This window comes from Cydia splendana, chromosome 13 (assembly GCF_910591565.1).
Source record: "Cydia splendana chromosome 13, ilCydSple1.2, whole genome shotgun sequence".
Taxonomy (NCBI): domain Eukaryota; kingdom Metazoa; phylum Arthropoda; class Insecta; order Lepidoptera; family Tortricidae; genus Cydia; species Cydia splendana.
This window is the reverse complement of record NC_085972.1, coordinates 1529986-1545840: the sequence shown is the minus strand read 5'-3', so window position 1 is coordinate 1545840 and position 15855 is coordinate 1529986. Positions and strand designations below refer to the sequence as shown.

The following is a 15855-nucleotide window of genomic DNA, read 5'->3' as shown; positions in this document are numbered from 1 at the left end:
AGCAGTATCTTAAACAGGTTAAAAAATACCAAAGCATGAAAATTGACATTGACAGATTTGTCACTTTTATTTTGTGTACACTTGGACTTGGTGTAAACTTATAAATTGAACTTTTATTCTATTATTATGTAAGATTCCCAAACCAGAAACCATTTTAGTTAGCATAGGTACACCTTGTTAACCTTTTGACGATAACTTTATAAAAGTTATCTTCAAATTCATGGAATGTGCACACTTCTAAATTTCACATGAAACTTAAAAGACGATTTCTATCACGATCGAGTGATTCAATACCGGTATCAGAGTAAAATGGAAGTTGACATATCAGGTAAACAACACACTTATACTTAAAACTTTGTGCAGTCTTCATTGCTTTACTTCAAGTGTGTTGCTTAATTTCAAACTCGGATAAATCCATTCAAGCCTCAGCAAATATCTATCCTATTACAACACTATTACCTTTTCTTAATACCAAAATCGCATAATCTGACAGATGGATTTACCTGAGTTTGATGTTAAGCGACTCAAGTAGGACTCTACTTTTAGTAGGTATTACCAACACCTAAGAACTCACTTCAAGAAATATAGTCTGACAAAAAGAGTAGAAATTAAAAAGTGGCAATACTGTAGTGTTGTCCCTTTCAAATCAATATATATATAAGAAAACGGGATGACACTACAGTATTGCCACTTTTTAGGGTTCCGTACCCAAAGGGTAAAACGGGACCCTATTACTAAGACTTCGCTGTCCATCCGTCCGTCCGTCCTTCCGTCCGTCCGTCCGTCCTTCCGTCTGTCCGTCCGTCCGTCCGTCCGTCTGTCTGTCAACAGGCTGTATCTCACGAACCGTGATAGCTAGACAGTTGAAATTTTCACAGATGATGTATTTCTGTTGCCGCTATAACAACAAATACTAAAAACAGAATAAAATAAAGATTTAAATGGGGCTCCCATACAACAAACGTGATTTTTGACCAAAGTTAAGCAACGTCGGGAGTGGTCAGTACTTGGATGGGTGACCGTTTTTTTTTGCTTTTTTTTTTTTCGTTTTTTTTTTTGCATTATGGTACGGAACCCTTCGTGCGCGAGTCCGACTCGCACTTGCCCGGTTTTTAATTTCTACTCTTTATTGTCAGACTGTAAGTAACATTCCTAAATTCCATCCATGTGAGACTCATCTCCATTTGATATTGATTCCCAGTTTAAATGTATACCTATTTGTATTTTTGTATTTTTTCTATTGGGATTTTTAAATATGTACCTTTACCAAGTCATTGGTAGGAAAAGTAACAACTATAATTAACCTGCAGTCTTCCAATCTAATGGTAAGCCTTCACTAAAGAGACAGGTTGGCTGGACACCTGTCAATTTCTTGGTACAATGTGTATTTGCGTCTCACGTTTTGCTTATGAGAGAGTGAGACGCAATTACATTGGACCAAGAAATTGGACAGGTTTGGCAGGAGACCAATAATGTTTTTTTTTTCTTAACTTAAATCTGCAATCGGCTGTTCTAGCCATAATCAGATGGTTTTTTTTTTTAAGTTACTATTTAGGGTGGTGTTCCACTGAGCACCATTACCAGTTTATGTGGAAGCTTATTGTCTATTAATGAAATATTTTTTTTTTTTTTTTTTTTTTTTTTTTTTTTTTTTTTATATAATATCTGCAATCAGTCGCAAGACTATAATCAGATTGGATCAGGGAAATATGTATGACGTTTCCAGAATGATAGGGCCATTGCCCTACCCTCCATTAAATATCCAGCACATCAGCTCTTTTAAGTCGCCTGACATAGTCCGGTTTAAGTAATGGGATGGTCAGTGGATTTGGATGCATGATCAGGCGATCCTTGTAGATATCATTATAGCGTTTTGCCTCTTCAAGGACAGTCGGCATTTCTAGGTATTCGTGGATTTCACTGTTACGAGTGAACCAAGGCGCAGCACACAAAACCCTTAAAATATTATTTTGGGCTCTTTGAAGGCAGAGGATGTTTGATTTGCTAGCAGAAGACCATATCTGGATCCCATATGTCCAGATTGGTTTGATGATTGAGCAATATACTCTTAATTTGTTGCTCAGAGATAGTGCGGATTGTCTACCAAGGAGCCATAGTAGGTTTCTGAATCTGTTGTTTACTTCTCCTCGTTTGTGTTTTATATGTTCCTTCCAGGTCATCCTTCGATCCAAGTAAAACCCAAGGTATTTGACGCAGGATGGTTGCGGCAATTCAGAATCTCCTAGTTTGACTGGCGGGCAAGTTTCATGCCTTAGTGTAAAAGTCATGTGATGCGATTTAGGAGCACTAGCCCTGATACGCCATTTATTTAACCATTCGTAGGTTTTGTCAAGCTGCGCTTGCAGAATTCTACTTGCTACATTAGGATCGTTGTGGCACGCGAGAAATGCAGCATCATCAGCAAAGGTGGCCACATGAATGTTGTTAGACTGGGGTAAGTCACAAGTAAATATATTATATAGTATCGGGCCAAGAACGGATCCTTGAGGTACTCCTGCACGGCAGAAATGTAGAGAAGATCTAGCTTCACCTTGTTTCACCTGGAACATCCTTTCATGGAGATACGATGCCATTATTGGATAAAAACTGTGTGGTAATAGTTTCTTGATTTTATAAAGGAGTCCTTTGTGCCAGACCCGGTCAAAAGCCTGTTGTACATCGAGAAATGCTGCCGAACAGTATTCCTTGCGTTCAAAACATTGTCGTATTGAATAGTATACTCGGTGAACTTGTTCAACAGTTGAGTGCTGCTTGCGGAATCCAAATTGGTGGTTAGGTATGGTCTGTTGTTCGTCTAGGTGATATTTTAAACGGGTTAAAATGATCCTCTCCCAGAGTTTTGATAGGACCGGAGTCACGCTTATGGGGCGATAGGACGACGCTTCGGTGGCCGGTTTACCAAACTTGTGTATCATAACAATTTGGGATACCTTCCATAGAGCAGGAAAGTGGCAAACTCTAAATGTGGCATTGATGAGGATTGCGAGAAATACAATACATTTCCTGGGCAGCTCTTTAAGTATTTTAGGGGTTATTAAATCGAAGCCTGGAGCTTTTTTAGGATCCATAGTCGCAATTTCTTTCGATAGTTCCCCAGGAGATGTTGGTCGCAGGGGTAGGCATAACTGCAGGTCTTGATTGATTATCAGGTCTATTTCAGCGTCTTCTGGAGTGGTTGCATCATTGGGTTTAAAGACTTCAGCTTGGTGGTTGCCAAATAGTTCAGCTTTTTCTGAGTCGGTTCGTGCCCAGGTGTTGGCAGTCCTGAGAGGCGGAATACATTGTTGAGGTTGCTGCAGGTCTCGTGTTGCTTTCCAGAGGGAGTGTTCACCGCAAGCTGAAGGCGACATATTTTCCAATCGTCGTTTGATAGTTTCATTGGTACAGTCAGAGAGTAGTTCTTTAAGTTCCTTGATCGCTCGGTTAAGACGGGTCTTGTCCTCCTTGAGGCGCGAGGTTTGCCAGACTCGGCGAAGTCGACGTTTTTCTCGTAATTTCTCACGAATATGAATCGGAATTGAAACATGGCTAGTTGGTTTTGTCAGCTCAGGAGTACTGCGCCACGCAGCCACTTGAATTAGGTTTGTAATGTATAGGCATGCCTTTTCCACGTCTTCGTGATCTTTAAGGCGAATTTTTAAATTAATATTGTTGTTGAGATATTCTCGGAAGTAGTTCCAGTCAGTTTTGCGATTGTAGAGACATTCATGATTGCCAGCGTGGGATAAAATCGTCGCGCTTAGCGTAAGGATTACTGGAGTATGGTCTGATGAGCCATCGAGACTGGACGTAATTTGAACATACTGCTGGCATATGTTCTTCGTTATGAAGAAGTCCAGCAGGTCCGGAGTTTTTCGGCTGTCTGAAGGCCAGTACGTAGGTTTTCCAGAGGATAGTGGTACAAGATGATTCATGTCGACACTCTTTTTTAGTTCGCGCCCTCTTGTGACAGTCAGTCTGGAACCCCAAAAGGTGTGCTTTGCATTCCAGTCGCCTCCGGCAACGAAACGGTTACCCAAGGTTTTGAAAAAGTCCGTGAACATAGGCTCTTTTATGGAGTGACGAGGCGGGCAATAAATTGCTGAGATATTCAGGGGTCCAGATCGATCTTCTATCCGTATAGTAGTAGCTTGCAAGTGGTCGCTTACGTAGGAGTCCAGAAGGCAGTGTTTGATGCAGTTTCTTATTACGATAGCGCAGCCAGCATGAGCCCCACCGTCTGGATGCGGCGTCGAGTATACGCAACAGTTAGATATACATATCCGACTTCTAGAGGTTGTGTGAGCTTCTGATATTAGGCAGACGTCCACTTGATTCAATTTTAAAAATAGTTCAAGTTCTTGAATGTTCGGCGCTAGACCGTTGATGTTCCATGCAGCAATGCGCAAGGAGGTCATTTTGCTAATTTCGTGACGAGTGTTGTTAAAAGGCCCACTAGGGACCCTATTTGTTGAATTAGTAAGTCCATCTTTTCAGATTGTTTCATTAGGAGATTTTCAAGTCCAGTATTAATTTGTTGATTGGCTAGGGTGCTCTGAATATAAGGCATTCCGGTACTTATTTTTGTATATGTCCTTTGATCGCTGATCTCGTCGGTGCTGTGTTCGCCAGAGACGGACTGAGAAGAGGCATGTTGGTAAACTGGTGCAGTTGGAATAACAATTGGATGGGAGGGTACAGCGTTTCTATTGGCAGTATATTTGTTTCTACGAGCAGCAATTTGTTTATAGATTTCACAACCCTTATAGTTGCCTGGATGGTCGCAGGAGCATAAGGCGCATTTGGCAGGTGTTTTTCTGTCTTTTTTGCACTCGGATGATTTGTGGCCTTCTGCGCATTTCACGCACCGGTATGGTCTCATACAATTGTTTTTAGTATGCCCATATTGTTGACATCTGTGGCATTGCACTATTGTGTTGGATTTTCGTGCCTCCTCAATTTTTATACGTTGATGATATATGTAGTTAATGTTTTTAAGTTCTTTGTTAAGATCGCTAGGTACGACGTTTACGAAGAAGGTTGTGGTAGGTGTTTTTTCCGGGCCACGGTAACAATTTATTATCTCGCCGCTGACTTTATTGCCAGTGTTTTCTACTGCTTCAATGATAGCAGAGTGTGGAGTGGTATGGTGAAGATTTTTGATGACAATGCGGTAGCATTTCTTATCTTTTAATGAAATATAAAATACTTTTGTTTAGGTCTACGGAAACAATGTAGGAGTAAGGATGAAGCTTTCCTCGAAAAGGACTTAGTATCCAAAGAGCCGATCGGGCAATTCAAGGCTTGGTACGATGAAGTGTGTGCCGCTAAAGATGTTCTTATCCCCGGTGCCATGTGCCTTGCCACAGCCTCACAGTTAGTATAACATTTGAATAAATATTTATGGACATTTTTACTCAGACCCACTTAGTCCCAAACTGAACCAAGCTTGTACTATGGGTACTGGAACTGGACAACAATAGACACACCCTATAGTTGTTTTTTTTTCCATTAGAAAAAGACTATGCGATCTTGATGTGTCTTTTAAATGAAAAACGCTTTTATAAAATCAGTAACTATTTACTTTTGAAAGCAAAAGAATGTATGAAATAATCGTATATGATTCATAATTGTTACATATTTGCCGTGACTTATTTTTCTAAAGTATTTTTCAATAAAAAGAGAGATTCAAGAAAAAATGCTCATGTCTTTTACATTAGGGTGGTTCAAAAAACATTTTTTTTTATTTTCCTACGGGGCACCCCCTTATTTTGTTACACTTATTATGCTGATAAAATACACCAAGTTTCGTAATTTTATCTCAACTACAAGGGGGTGCTCAACCACTTTGAAAATTTTCAAAGTTGTATGAATACCAAAAAAAAAAGTATTTATTATTCAGAATTTTATTTAAGTATCTGTTTTCACACTATTTGCACATGTGATTTATAAGTTTTTAAGTAGAAAAACATTTTTATTTCTATTTTTTATAATTTTTCAAAAGTAAGATTTTTTGAATTTCACCTAAAAAAATCATAAAAACTAGAAATAAAAATATGTTTTTACTTAATAACTTTTAAATCACACTTTCAAATAATTAGAAAACCACTACTTACATAAAAATCTAAAAAAAAAAAAAAAATCTTACTTTTGAAAAATTATAAAAAATAGAAATAAAAATGTTTTTCTACTTAAAAACTTATAAATCACATGTGCAAATAGTGTGAAACCAGATACTTAAATAAAATTCTGAATAATAAATACTTTTTCTTTTTGGATTTCATACAACTTTGAAAAATTTCAAAGTGTTGTAGCACCCCCTTGTAGTTGAGATAAGATTACAAAACTTGGCGTATTTTGTCAACATAACAAGTGTAACAAAATGAGGGGGTGCCGCTTCTTCTAACTAGAGTTTGAATTTTTCCCATACAAACGTGAACCACCCTATTTTACATCTATGTAATATATTTTTTATCCTACAAAAATTAGCATTCCTACAAAAATTTATAGTAGATAATAAATTATTATTAATAATATAGTGTTTTTAAGGGACTCTAGCAAAAGGTTCCTGATTTAATTTAATTTGTTTCTTTTTTTCGCAGGGAAGGATTTCCATCTGCTAGATATGTCATATGCACTAGCTTCAGTAAAGATGGTTTCAAGTTCTTTACTGACTACAGCAGCAGGAAGTCTAAAGAAATGGTATGCTTTATTAGTCCAGTAATTAATTTTGTCCTTTAAAGCCGTAATAACAGACTACCGTACCGCACCGCGACCTAGGTGCGTTCAAAATATCTCTTTCTCGCTCTAACTTATAGATGCGTCCTTAACGCACCTACAGCGACCACCTTAAACACTATCGATATGTGTGCCGCACCGCACCAAGGTTGGTTCGGTCGAGTGGCAAGTTCGCCATACGTCCGTTAAAGACGCAGCTATAAGTGACAGCGAGAAAGAGATGATGAAAAGAGACGATGCGAAAATTCGCTACTCGAAAAAATATGCTTTTGTGAAAATTGTCTAACAAATCTACACGTATAGATCTTTTCTCCAAAATCGTTAATTCCGCGTAGCAAATTTTCCATTCGCATTTTTTCCCAACCGAATTTCTACCCATACCCTTTTTTGTCATTCGCTAATATCTCTACAGTTTTATTTCTTAGGTTAAATTTTTCTCATAATTAATACTTTCTAAGTCGTTTTATTCGCATTATTTTTATTTCTTAGGCGATAATATTACCATGGTCCCACCGCACTGTTTCTTTTCAAAAAACATTTAGCTTACAACTTAGCTCTATTTCTGGGCGGTTTGCCCTTCGGGCATCTGAAGCTACCTAACGAACCTAACCTACCTACACTTTTTTCCCCAAAGCGTAATGTTTTCATGGACGTCACACTAAATTAATAGGTTAGGTTCGTTAGGTAGCTTCAGATGCCCGAAGGGCAAACCGCCCAGTTCGCGGGGCTCCGTCTAGCAAAGTTGTGAACTAAATGTTTTTTGAAAAGAAACAGTGCGGTGGGACCATGGTAATATTATCGCCTAAGAAATAAAAGAATGCGAATAAAACGACTTGGAAAGTATTAATTATGAGAAAAATTTTACCTAAGAAATAAAACTGTAGAGATATAAGCGAATGACAAAAAAGGGTATGGGTAGAAAAAATGCGAATGGAAAATTTGCTACGCGGAATTAACGATCTTGGGGAAAAGATCTATACACTCATACACTCGTCAATCAGTGCTAACTCGTTTTACTTACTTGCGTATTTTTTACATGCAATTAATGTTGCCACCCTCCCCCCGCAAAAATAAATATAACAAACCACCACCAGAAGAACAATACACGACACGTGTTTCGCCTCTCTACGAGGCATCCTCAGGAGATGTTAACGGTCTGACGCCCGGCAACGGAATGACCTGTCTAGAATGGTTGGCCATATTAGCTTTTTTGAGGAATAGGCTATCATATCGCACGATATCTAACCATCGTTTTTAGACTAAAAATGATGAGGCTTATTCGTCTACTCTTTCGAAACCTTTGTTCTTTATCTGCTGCTAGTTCTACCCTGGTTTTCCGGAAGAGATCGCATTTAGCGTTAAGCCTGCATATTGCTACCTTTACTTATATTGTACCTACACCGGTTTTTGTTTCTTTATCGTTTGTGGTGCGATGTATTTACTTACATTTCAGGATAAAAACCCCAACGTAGCGGCCACATTCTACTGGGCTGCCTGCGACCGATCCGTCAGAATCGAAGGTCAAGCAGAGAAGTTACCCGAAGAAGAATCCACGGTAGCATTCAAATGCCGTCCAGTTGACGCTCAGGCGGCTGTATGGGCTAGCTCGCAGAGTATTCCGATTGAATCGAAGAAATTATTAGGCGAGCGACAGAGCGAGTTGAGAGATAAAATCCTGGCTGAGAAGGAGGTGTCGAAACCGAGTTACTGGTAGGTAAACTAGGCAAACAGATCTTAAACATGTTACCCAAGGAATAATCCAGAGAAGGATACAGGTATCGTCCCGTTGAGTCGAGCATCAATGCTCAAGCAGCTGTATAGGCTAGCTCGCAGAATATTCCGATTGAATGGAAAACCTTATTAGGCGAGCGACAGAGCGAGTTGAGAGATAAGTTCCTGGTTGAGAAGGAAGTGTCGAAACCGAGTTACTGGTAGGTAAACTAAGACAAACACAGTTCTTGTACAGAAAACACTAAACTTCCTACTGGTACACTTCTATGGCAATGGGATTTATGAATGGTTTGCTAACTATAGGTGTAGCCGCCGTGCAGGTCAGGATCTCGACGACTCAAATAAAAAGCTTCGATTTGAAGTAAACTATTATAATTTCAATAGGTACTGGTTTTACAAGGGTTCCTTGACTAAACGGTTAAATGTAAAAGTGGTGTGGTAATCGTATGGAGGCTGATGAAAGAGTGATTTGCATAATTTGAATGTCCGAAAATAGTGGTTAAGATTTGGGTGCCTCTAATTGGCCGCGATACATAATATGTGGAGCGCTCCTATTGGTGCTTTAGAAAAAGCTTCCAAATACTAGCCGAGCCCGACGGCTGCGTTTAGTTACTGTATTATACAAATAAAGGTTGCGTTCGCAACATACTCCCGGGCGTTGAGAGACTCAACAAAAAAAAGACAATAAAAAAAATGGAAGTTGTAGAATTAACTAAGTAATAGGGAGGGGGCACAAGTTGTTATACGCCCTACGGATGACTCCTTTCTTCGTGCGTATGTCGGCGACTCTGGTGACGTTGTCCGTGCCCGGGTACAGCTTCGTGACGCGTCCCAGCAGCCACAGGAGAGGAGGAAGTGCGCGGTCCTTGACTAAGACCATAGTCCCAACTTGCAGCTGGTCCGTTGAGGTGTGCCACTTCGTCTTCTGCTGGAGGAGAGTAACATACTCATTAGAAAAGCGGCTCCAAAAATGCTGCTTGAGTTTTTCAACTCTCTGGAACCGTTCAAGCCGCGAGATGTTTTCTTCAGTCAGAGGTTCTTGTGGGACTGACAGAAGAGAACGTCCAATAAGGAAATGAGAGGGCGATAGGTAGGTCAGATCAGATGGATCAGAAGATAAGGGGGTTAGGGGCCTAGAATTTAAAATAGCTTCTATCTGAATCAGGCAACAATTTAATTCTTCATACGTTAAGTGTGTAAGAGATAGAATGCGTTTGAGGTGATATTTTGTTGATTTTACTGCGGCTTCCCAAAGTCCGCCGAAGTGAGGTGAGTAAGCCGGGCTAAATTTAAAGTTAATAAGATTTTCTGCCATACCTGACTGCAACTTATCGTGATTATTTTTTAAGAAATTACTGAGCTCGTTTGATGCCCCGACAAACGAAGTCCCATTGTCGCAATACAGAGTTTGAGGCTTTCCCCGACGACTCATGAAGCGGCGGAGAGCAGCAAGGAACGACTCTGTCGTTAGACTTGTGACAAGTTCCAAGTGAAGAGCCTTGACTGAAAGACCGACAAAAACTAAAATATATGATTTAATTGTTTTGCTACCCCTTTCGATCAGCTATCAGCACTTGTCCGGCAAAATCCATTCCCGTATGTAAAAAGGGATATTCTAATTGTGTTCTATCGGTAGGTAAGTGGCCCATAGACATTTGAAGAGGCCTAGCCTTGAACCTGATGCAGCGAACGCATTTATGGACTAAGTGGCGCGCCAGGTTTCTTCCGCCGAGCGGATAATATGTTTGCCGAATGCTTGCTAGTAAGAGCTGAGGCGGGGCGTGCAATAATGCCATATGTTGCATATCAAAGAGCAGTTTGGTAAGGTGATGCCTGCTGCACAATAAGATTGGGTGCTTAACGTCGTAACTATAGTAAGCATTATTAAGACGACCACCGACCCGTATTAATTTCTGATCGTCTAAGAAGGGCGTTAACGAAAGTAGCCTACTTTTCGGCTGCAAGGGCTTGCCCAAAGATAAGAGTTTGTACTCTTCAGGAAATGATTCTTGCTGTGCCAGTTGTAGAAGTTTAGTTTTACTTGATTTTATTTCTTTGTATGGTAAATTTGATGTAAGTTTATTATTTTTATTTTTGCAATTATGTATAAATCTGTAAATATATGCTACGATATGTATTAGTTTTGTAAGTTTTGAATTGTTAGTGATAAGTTTAGTTATAAGATTGTTATTTTCGTTTATGTTTGTTTGTATGTTTATATGAAGTGAAACTTCTGGTAGGTTATCTGTTTTTGTATTCGGCGTTGTAGGAAATTGAATGACGGAGTGATGTAAAAAGTCTGGACCGGTCCACCATAAGGTGGACATGCTGAGGTCATCAGCCTTCATTCCTCGTGACACTAGATCTGCCGGGTTCAGCTTTGAGGGTACATAGTTCCATGCTTGTTCGCGTGTACTCTCTTGAATTTCTCAGAACTCGGGCGTCCTGGCAGTCATCGGCAAGAGAAACAAGACATTTAGTTGCAAGGTAAGGTGCGCACGCAGTCCCGTAAGTGACGGTGTTCAATTTGTAGGTTTTTAAGGGATCAGAAGGATCGAACCTAAAGATGATCTGTTGTAGCGAGCGTTGAGAAGGCTGTACTAATATGGCTCGATACATTTTTTCTACGTCACTTGAGACAACATACTTATGTTGCCTGAAGCGTAATAAGATTGACAGAAGGTCATCCTGAACAGTCGGGCCAACCATTTGGATGTCATTGAATGATTTGCCGCTAGTCGTGGAAGCCGAACCGTCATAGACGACTCTTAAACGTGTAGTTGTGCTAGAGCGCAAAATTCCATGATGTGGAAAGAAAAATGCTTTTTCTGATGGCGCAGATGATGATGATGATGATTGATTTTCGCTCATATGACCTAAGTCGATGTACTCGCGAATAAAATCAAAATATAAGGTTTTGAAGGCAGCGTCGCGTGCGAGCCGTTTCTCCAATACCAAGAAACGGCGCTTGGCCATTTGATATGAGTCGCCAAGTACTTCCGGTGACTCTTTTAAAGGTAATGTCACAACGAAGCGGCCATCTTGATCGCGAATGGTATTTTCTAAAAAAACATTTTTCGCACGCTTGCTCTTCATAAGACATGCAATGTGTAGAAGACACCGAGTCTAATTCCCAAAAACGAGTGAGATTAGTGTCATCATTATGTGTGATGAACGAACAAAAATAAGATTCGTTTGTGTTTTTGTTGTAGGCAGGTATGGAGCCACACACGAGCCAACCTAAAGATGATTCGCGTAATTGAGGTTTATTTTTACCTAACTTAATACGCGCGGTACCTAAGACGTCCCAAAATATTTCCGCCCCGACTAAAATATCGATAGCGGAAGGCTCATAAAATGATGGGTCTGCCAATGTGATGTCGGCAGGAATAGGTATGTTGGTAAGATCTATGCGACAAGGCGGCATAGATGTATTTATTACGTTGGCAACGTAGCAGTTTACGGTCGTCGTATAGTTACTATGAAGTGAATGAATTGTAATGTCACAAGACTCCGGACAATGTGAAAGTTGCTCATTGATACCTGTGATCGTGGCTCCCACGCTGCGTGTCGCTAGCCCAAGCTGCCCGCACAGATCCTGCGTCACGAAGTTGGTGGCAGACCCGTTGTCCAGGAGTAGACGCGCCTCACGAAGCACTCCATTCGCGTCACTCACGTGCACCAACGCTGTGGACAGTAGTCCGGAAGTCTTAGTAGGGCTAAACACTTTAGTTTGAATGTTGCCGCTAAAATGAACATCTGGCACCGGAACGTCACTGCTAGAAGACTCTTTGTCAACATGTTTATGTAAAAGAGTGTTATGTTTAAGTTTGCAGTATTTGCAATGAGATAACACACATTGCTTTTCTAAGTGTCCCGGCCTAAGACAATTCTTACATACTGAGTAACCGTTTACATTTTTTATCCTATTATCAATGTCTAATTTACGAAAAGATTCACAATTAAATAAGAAATGATCTTGTTTACAATAAGGGCAGCAAACAATAGGTTTGCGATAAGCATTGTTTTTTGTAGCTGTAAGATAATTATGTGTTTTTTGTGGCTCGTTATGTGAATGCAATTTATGTTTCGATGTCTTGTAACCGCTATTATTGACGTTATTATTACCAAGAGATTCGAGTAAGTCAGCCCTGTTATTTAGAAATGTAATATATTGCTGCAACGTCGGCGAGCCTGTTAAAAGGTTTCTGTGCTCTTCCCACTCACGCTTAGTTACTAGATCTAACTTCTTAGACATTATATAGATAACTAAGGTGTCCCAATGGTCGGTGGGCTCCCCTAAGGTGCCAAGCGCACGCAAATTTTTATTAGTTACGTCCACCATGTTACGTAATAAAGAGCTCGATTCGTGTTGCATCGGTTCAAGGTTAAACAGGGCCTGGATATGATTGTTAATTAAAAGGCGCGGGTTATCATACCGCTCAGAAACTAACTGCCACGCTTTATGATAGTTATCACTGCTAAAATCAAGACTTTGAATCACAAGGGCGGCACTGCTTTTTAAAGATGCACGAAGATAGTGAAATTTGCTTATGTCATTGATAGCGGGATTATTATGAATAAGTGAAATATACGTATCTCTAAAGCCGAGCCAATGCTGATAGTTCCCATCGAAGTGAGGCAGATCAATCTTGGGCAGACGAACGAAGTCCTGCCGGCCGGCGCCGCACGACGTGGAAGCCGCGGACCCGGGCCCGGGCCGACCGCCGCTCGACTGCACCGTAGGAGTCAAAAGAAGTCGACCAGTCGAAACCAACACAAAGAACTGGCTTTCAAACTGCTCCCGCTCCGCATATGCTTCGTCGGGTTTCTCAGTTAACGCTTCAATCTCCATCTGTAAAGCGTCAAACTCTGGGTATACCGATTCTATTTTATCTAAACGACACTGCAACTCCGTTATTTGTAACTCACTTAATTGTTCACACGTTTTAGCCACATTAATGTATGTGTTAAACAAAGTTAATTTAGCTTTCAAACTGCCACGTTTCCTAACTAACTCCTTTAACGTGTCAGCCATATTGATTAAGACGTAAATTTAAAAATGCAATTACCTAATATGTGTGATCACTAACGAGTTAAAATGCAACTGACGAGAACAAAAGAAGCGGAGTAGATAAGCAGCTGCGCGCGGAATGTGATGATTTAGCAATTTTATGTTACTGAGGCGATTGATAATAAGCGATGGAGACGGCTTTTTAATATGTAATAAGATTTTAACTGCGAAGTTATATGAAGCTAAGCTATTTTATCGATATGAATTATGGTTTTAAATGTATTTAGCAATTGATTTGTATGAAAATGAATTATTTGTGCCTGATACGTATAGAGCTATTCTTAATTCCAAGAAAGATAGGTATAGAAGGGAAATGGAAGGAAATTGGAACGAACTCACTCTGTCTAGTCCTACGTATTCAGGTGATGCGATGTACTGGAACTGAAGTCCTCGATGTGGTGGATGTCCAACGAACGCCTCCCTTATGCCGGTAGACGCTGGGACCCCTTGCTTTCGACGTCCGTTGCGTGTTCTTCCTAAGCCGAAGAAACTGAAGACAACGAAGACGATTTCGAAGTATGGTCAAAGTCCACTTCCACGAAGAACCCGTTGTTGGTCAAATCTTCCCTTGTCTTGAAGGCTTCGAAGGACCATATGTAGCCGCCGTGCAGGTCAGGATCTCGACGACTCAAATAAAAAGCTTCGATTTGAAGTAAACTATTATAATTTCAATAGGTACTGGTTTTACAAGGGTTCCTTGACTAAACGGTTAAATGTAAAAGTGGTGTGGTAATCGTATGGAGGCTGATGAAAGAGTGATTTGCATAATTTGAATGTCCGAAAATAGTGGTTAAGATTTGGGTGCCTCTAATTGGCCGCGATACATAATATGTGGAGCGCTCCTATTGGTGCTTTAGAAAAAGCTTCCAAATACTAGCCGAGCCCGACGGCTGCGTTTAGTTACTGTATTATACAAATAAAGGTTGCGTTCGCAACAATAGGGGTTACATCTATCCTTTCGCCGGACACTTTGGTGAGAGGGACAGAAAACGGTATATGGTACTATTTAATTAGCCATATCAGCGAAATTAAAGTAATAATATTGTTGTAATATTTAGCAAATTTTTGTTCCAGGGGAGGATACATAATACGGCCGAGCGCTGTAGAGTTTTGGCAAGCTCAATCCAACCGTCTTTCTGACAGGATACGGTTCAGAAGACCAGAAGACGGGGAAACTCCGGATGGGAAACTACTTCATGAAGGCGAAGATGGTTGGGTTTATGAAAGGCTTTCGCCTTAATGAAAGATTTTGGACCTTGATGGGCGTCTTAAGGTGCATCCACACCACGCAACATTCCAACATCCACATAACATTAGTTAACTTACCTACTGTTGCACAGTGTTGCTCCACAGTTGCTCCACAAAAGTAAACTGCGGTGTGGAAGCACCTTTAGACCTCATTCTGGAAAATGGTCAACGATTTCAAGAGCAATGAAACCTGTCTTGTTAGTTTGCTGTGTTATGATTATTACTAGATCCGAGGGTCTGGCAGCTGTTCATTGTTGGAGGTCACAATCGTTTTATTTATTGTAATGTATTCTACTTATTTTAAGTACCTATGTATTTGATTGCTTGTAACGACATACCATACCATATAATGCACATAAAACCTACTTTATGGTGAATAAATGAAATGAAATTGACCATTTTCCGGGGCTAGCCTCTCTTCAAGCCAAATTAATGGAGTATTCCCATTTGTCTCCACCCCACGTGAGCGCGGCTATACATAAAGGGGGTCAAGCGGGAACAGATGAGAATGATTCTTATGAATGAATGTATGTACCTACCTACATGTTTCCATCTGTGTCCGGTAGGGAATATCAGTATTAATAATAGAGGTAACCATTTCACTGCCAACGAAGACTTGTAATAAATAAAAGAAACTACTTCCAGAATGTCTTTGTAAGCTCGTCACTCTTAAGGGGCCCACTGATTAACAGTCGGCCGGACGGTATCGGCCTGTCAGTTAGAACAGAATTTTGACAGTTCCGAACAACTGACAGGCCGATACCGTCCAGCGGACTGTTAATCAGTGGGCCCCTTTAGTATCTATATGAATCAGGGGAAGCTGACTGGCTGGCTTGTCTGGCAAAATAGAGCAAAAACAATATATATTTGACTGTATTTTTCTTTCGACTATCATTTGGCCCCTCATTATCCTTTCATTTAGACACTATTTTTTTCAGGCGTGAAGGATAATCAAATCATGTAATCATGTAAAAAAACATGCAATACGATTAAATCACTACACTTTATAATAGTTTATAAAACAAAGTCCCTCGCCGCGTCTGTCTGTGTGTATGTATGTTCGC

The 15855-nt window shown here is 40.3% G+C and overlaps 1 protein-coding gene and 1 long non-coding RNA gene across 2 annotated transcripts; one reads left to right on the top strand and one right to left on the bottom strand.

Annotated features, from left to right (window-relative positions):
• Positions 1 to 78: 78 nt before the first annotated feature.
• LOC134796406 (pyridoxine/pyridoxamine 5'-phosphate oxidase-like) lies at positions 79 to 15290 on the top strand. Its single transcript, XM_063768605.1, has 5 exons — positions 79 to 328; positions 5220 to 5376; positions 6603 to 6702; positions 8192 to 8448; positions 14618 to 15290. The coding sequence occupies exons 1-5, from the start codon at positions 310 to 312 to the stop codon at positions 14781 to 14783; spliced, it is 699 nt and encodes a 232-aa protein (XP_063624675.1). The 5' UTR covers positions 79 to 309; the 3' UTR covers positions 14784 to 15290.
• Positions 8825 to 14430, bottom strand: LOC134796427 (uncharacterized). Its single transcript, XR_010144926.1, has 2 exons — positions 13248 to 14430; positions 8825 to 9972 (listed from the first exon to the last, which is right to left on the bottom strand). It is a non-coding gene; the product is annotated as an uncharacterized LOC134796427 (long non-coding RNA).
• Positions 15291 to 15855: the final 565 nt, after the last annotated feature.

Bases quoted from the DNA above. Each gene is read 5' to 3' on its own strand.
- LOC134796406 (XM_063768605.1), top strand. The intron at 5,377-6,602 runs GTTAGTATAACA...TTTTTTTCGCAG, and splicing joins TGCCTTGCCACAGCCTCACA to GGAAGGATTTCCATCTGCTA. The intron at 6,703-8,191 runs GTATGCTTTATT...CTTACATTTCAG, and splicing joins GCAGGAAGTCTAAAGAAATG to GATAAAAACCCCAACGTAGC.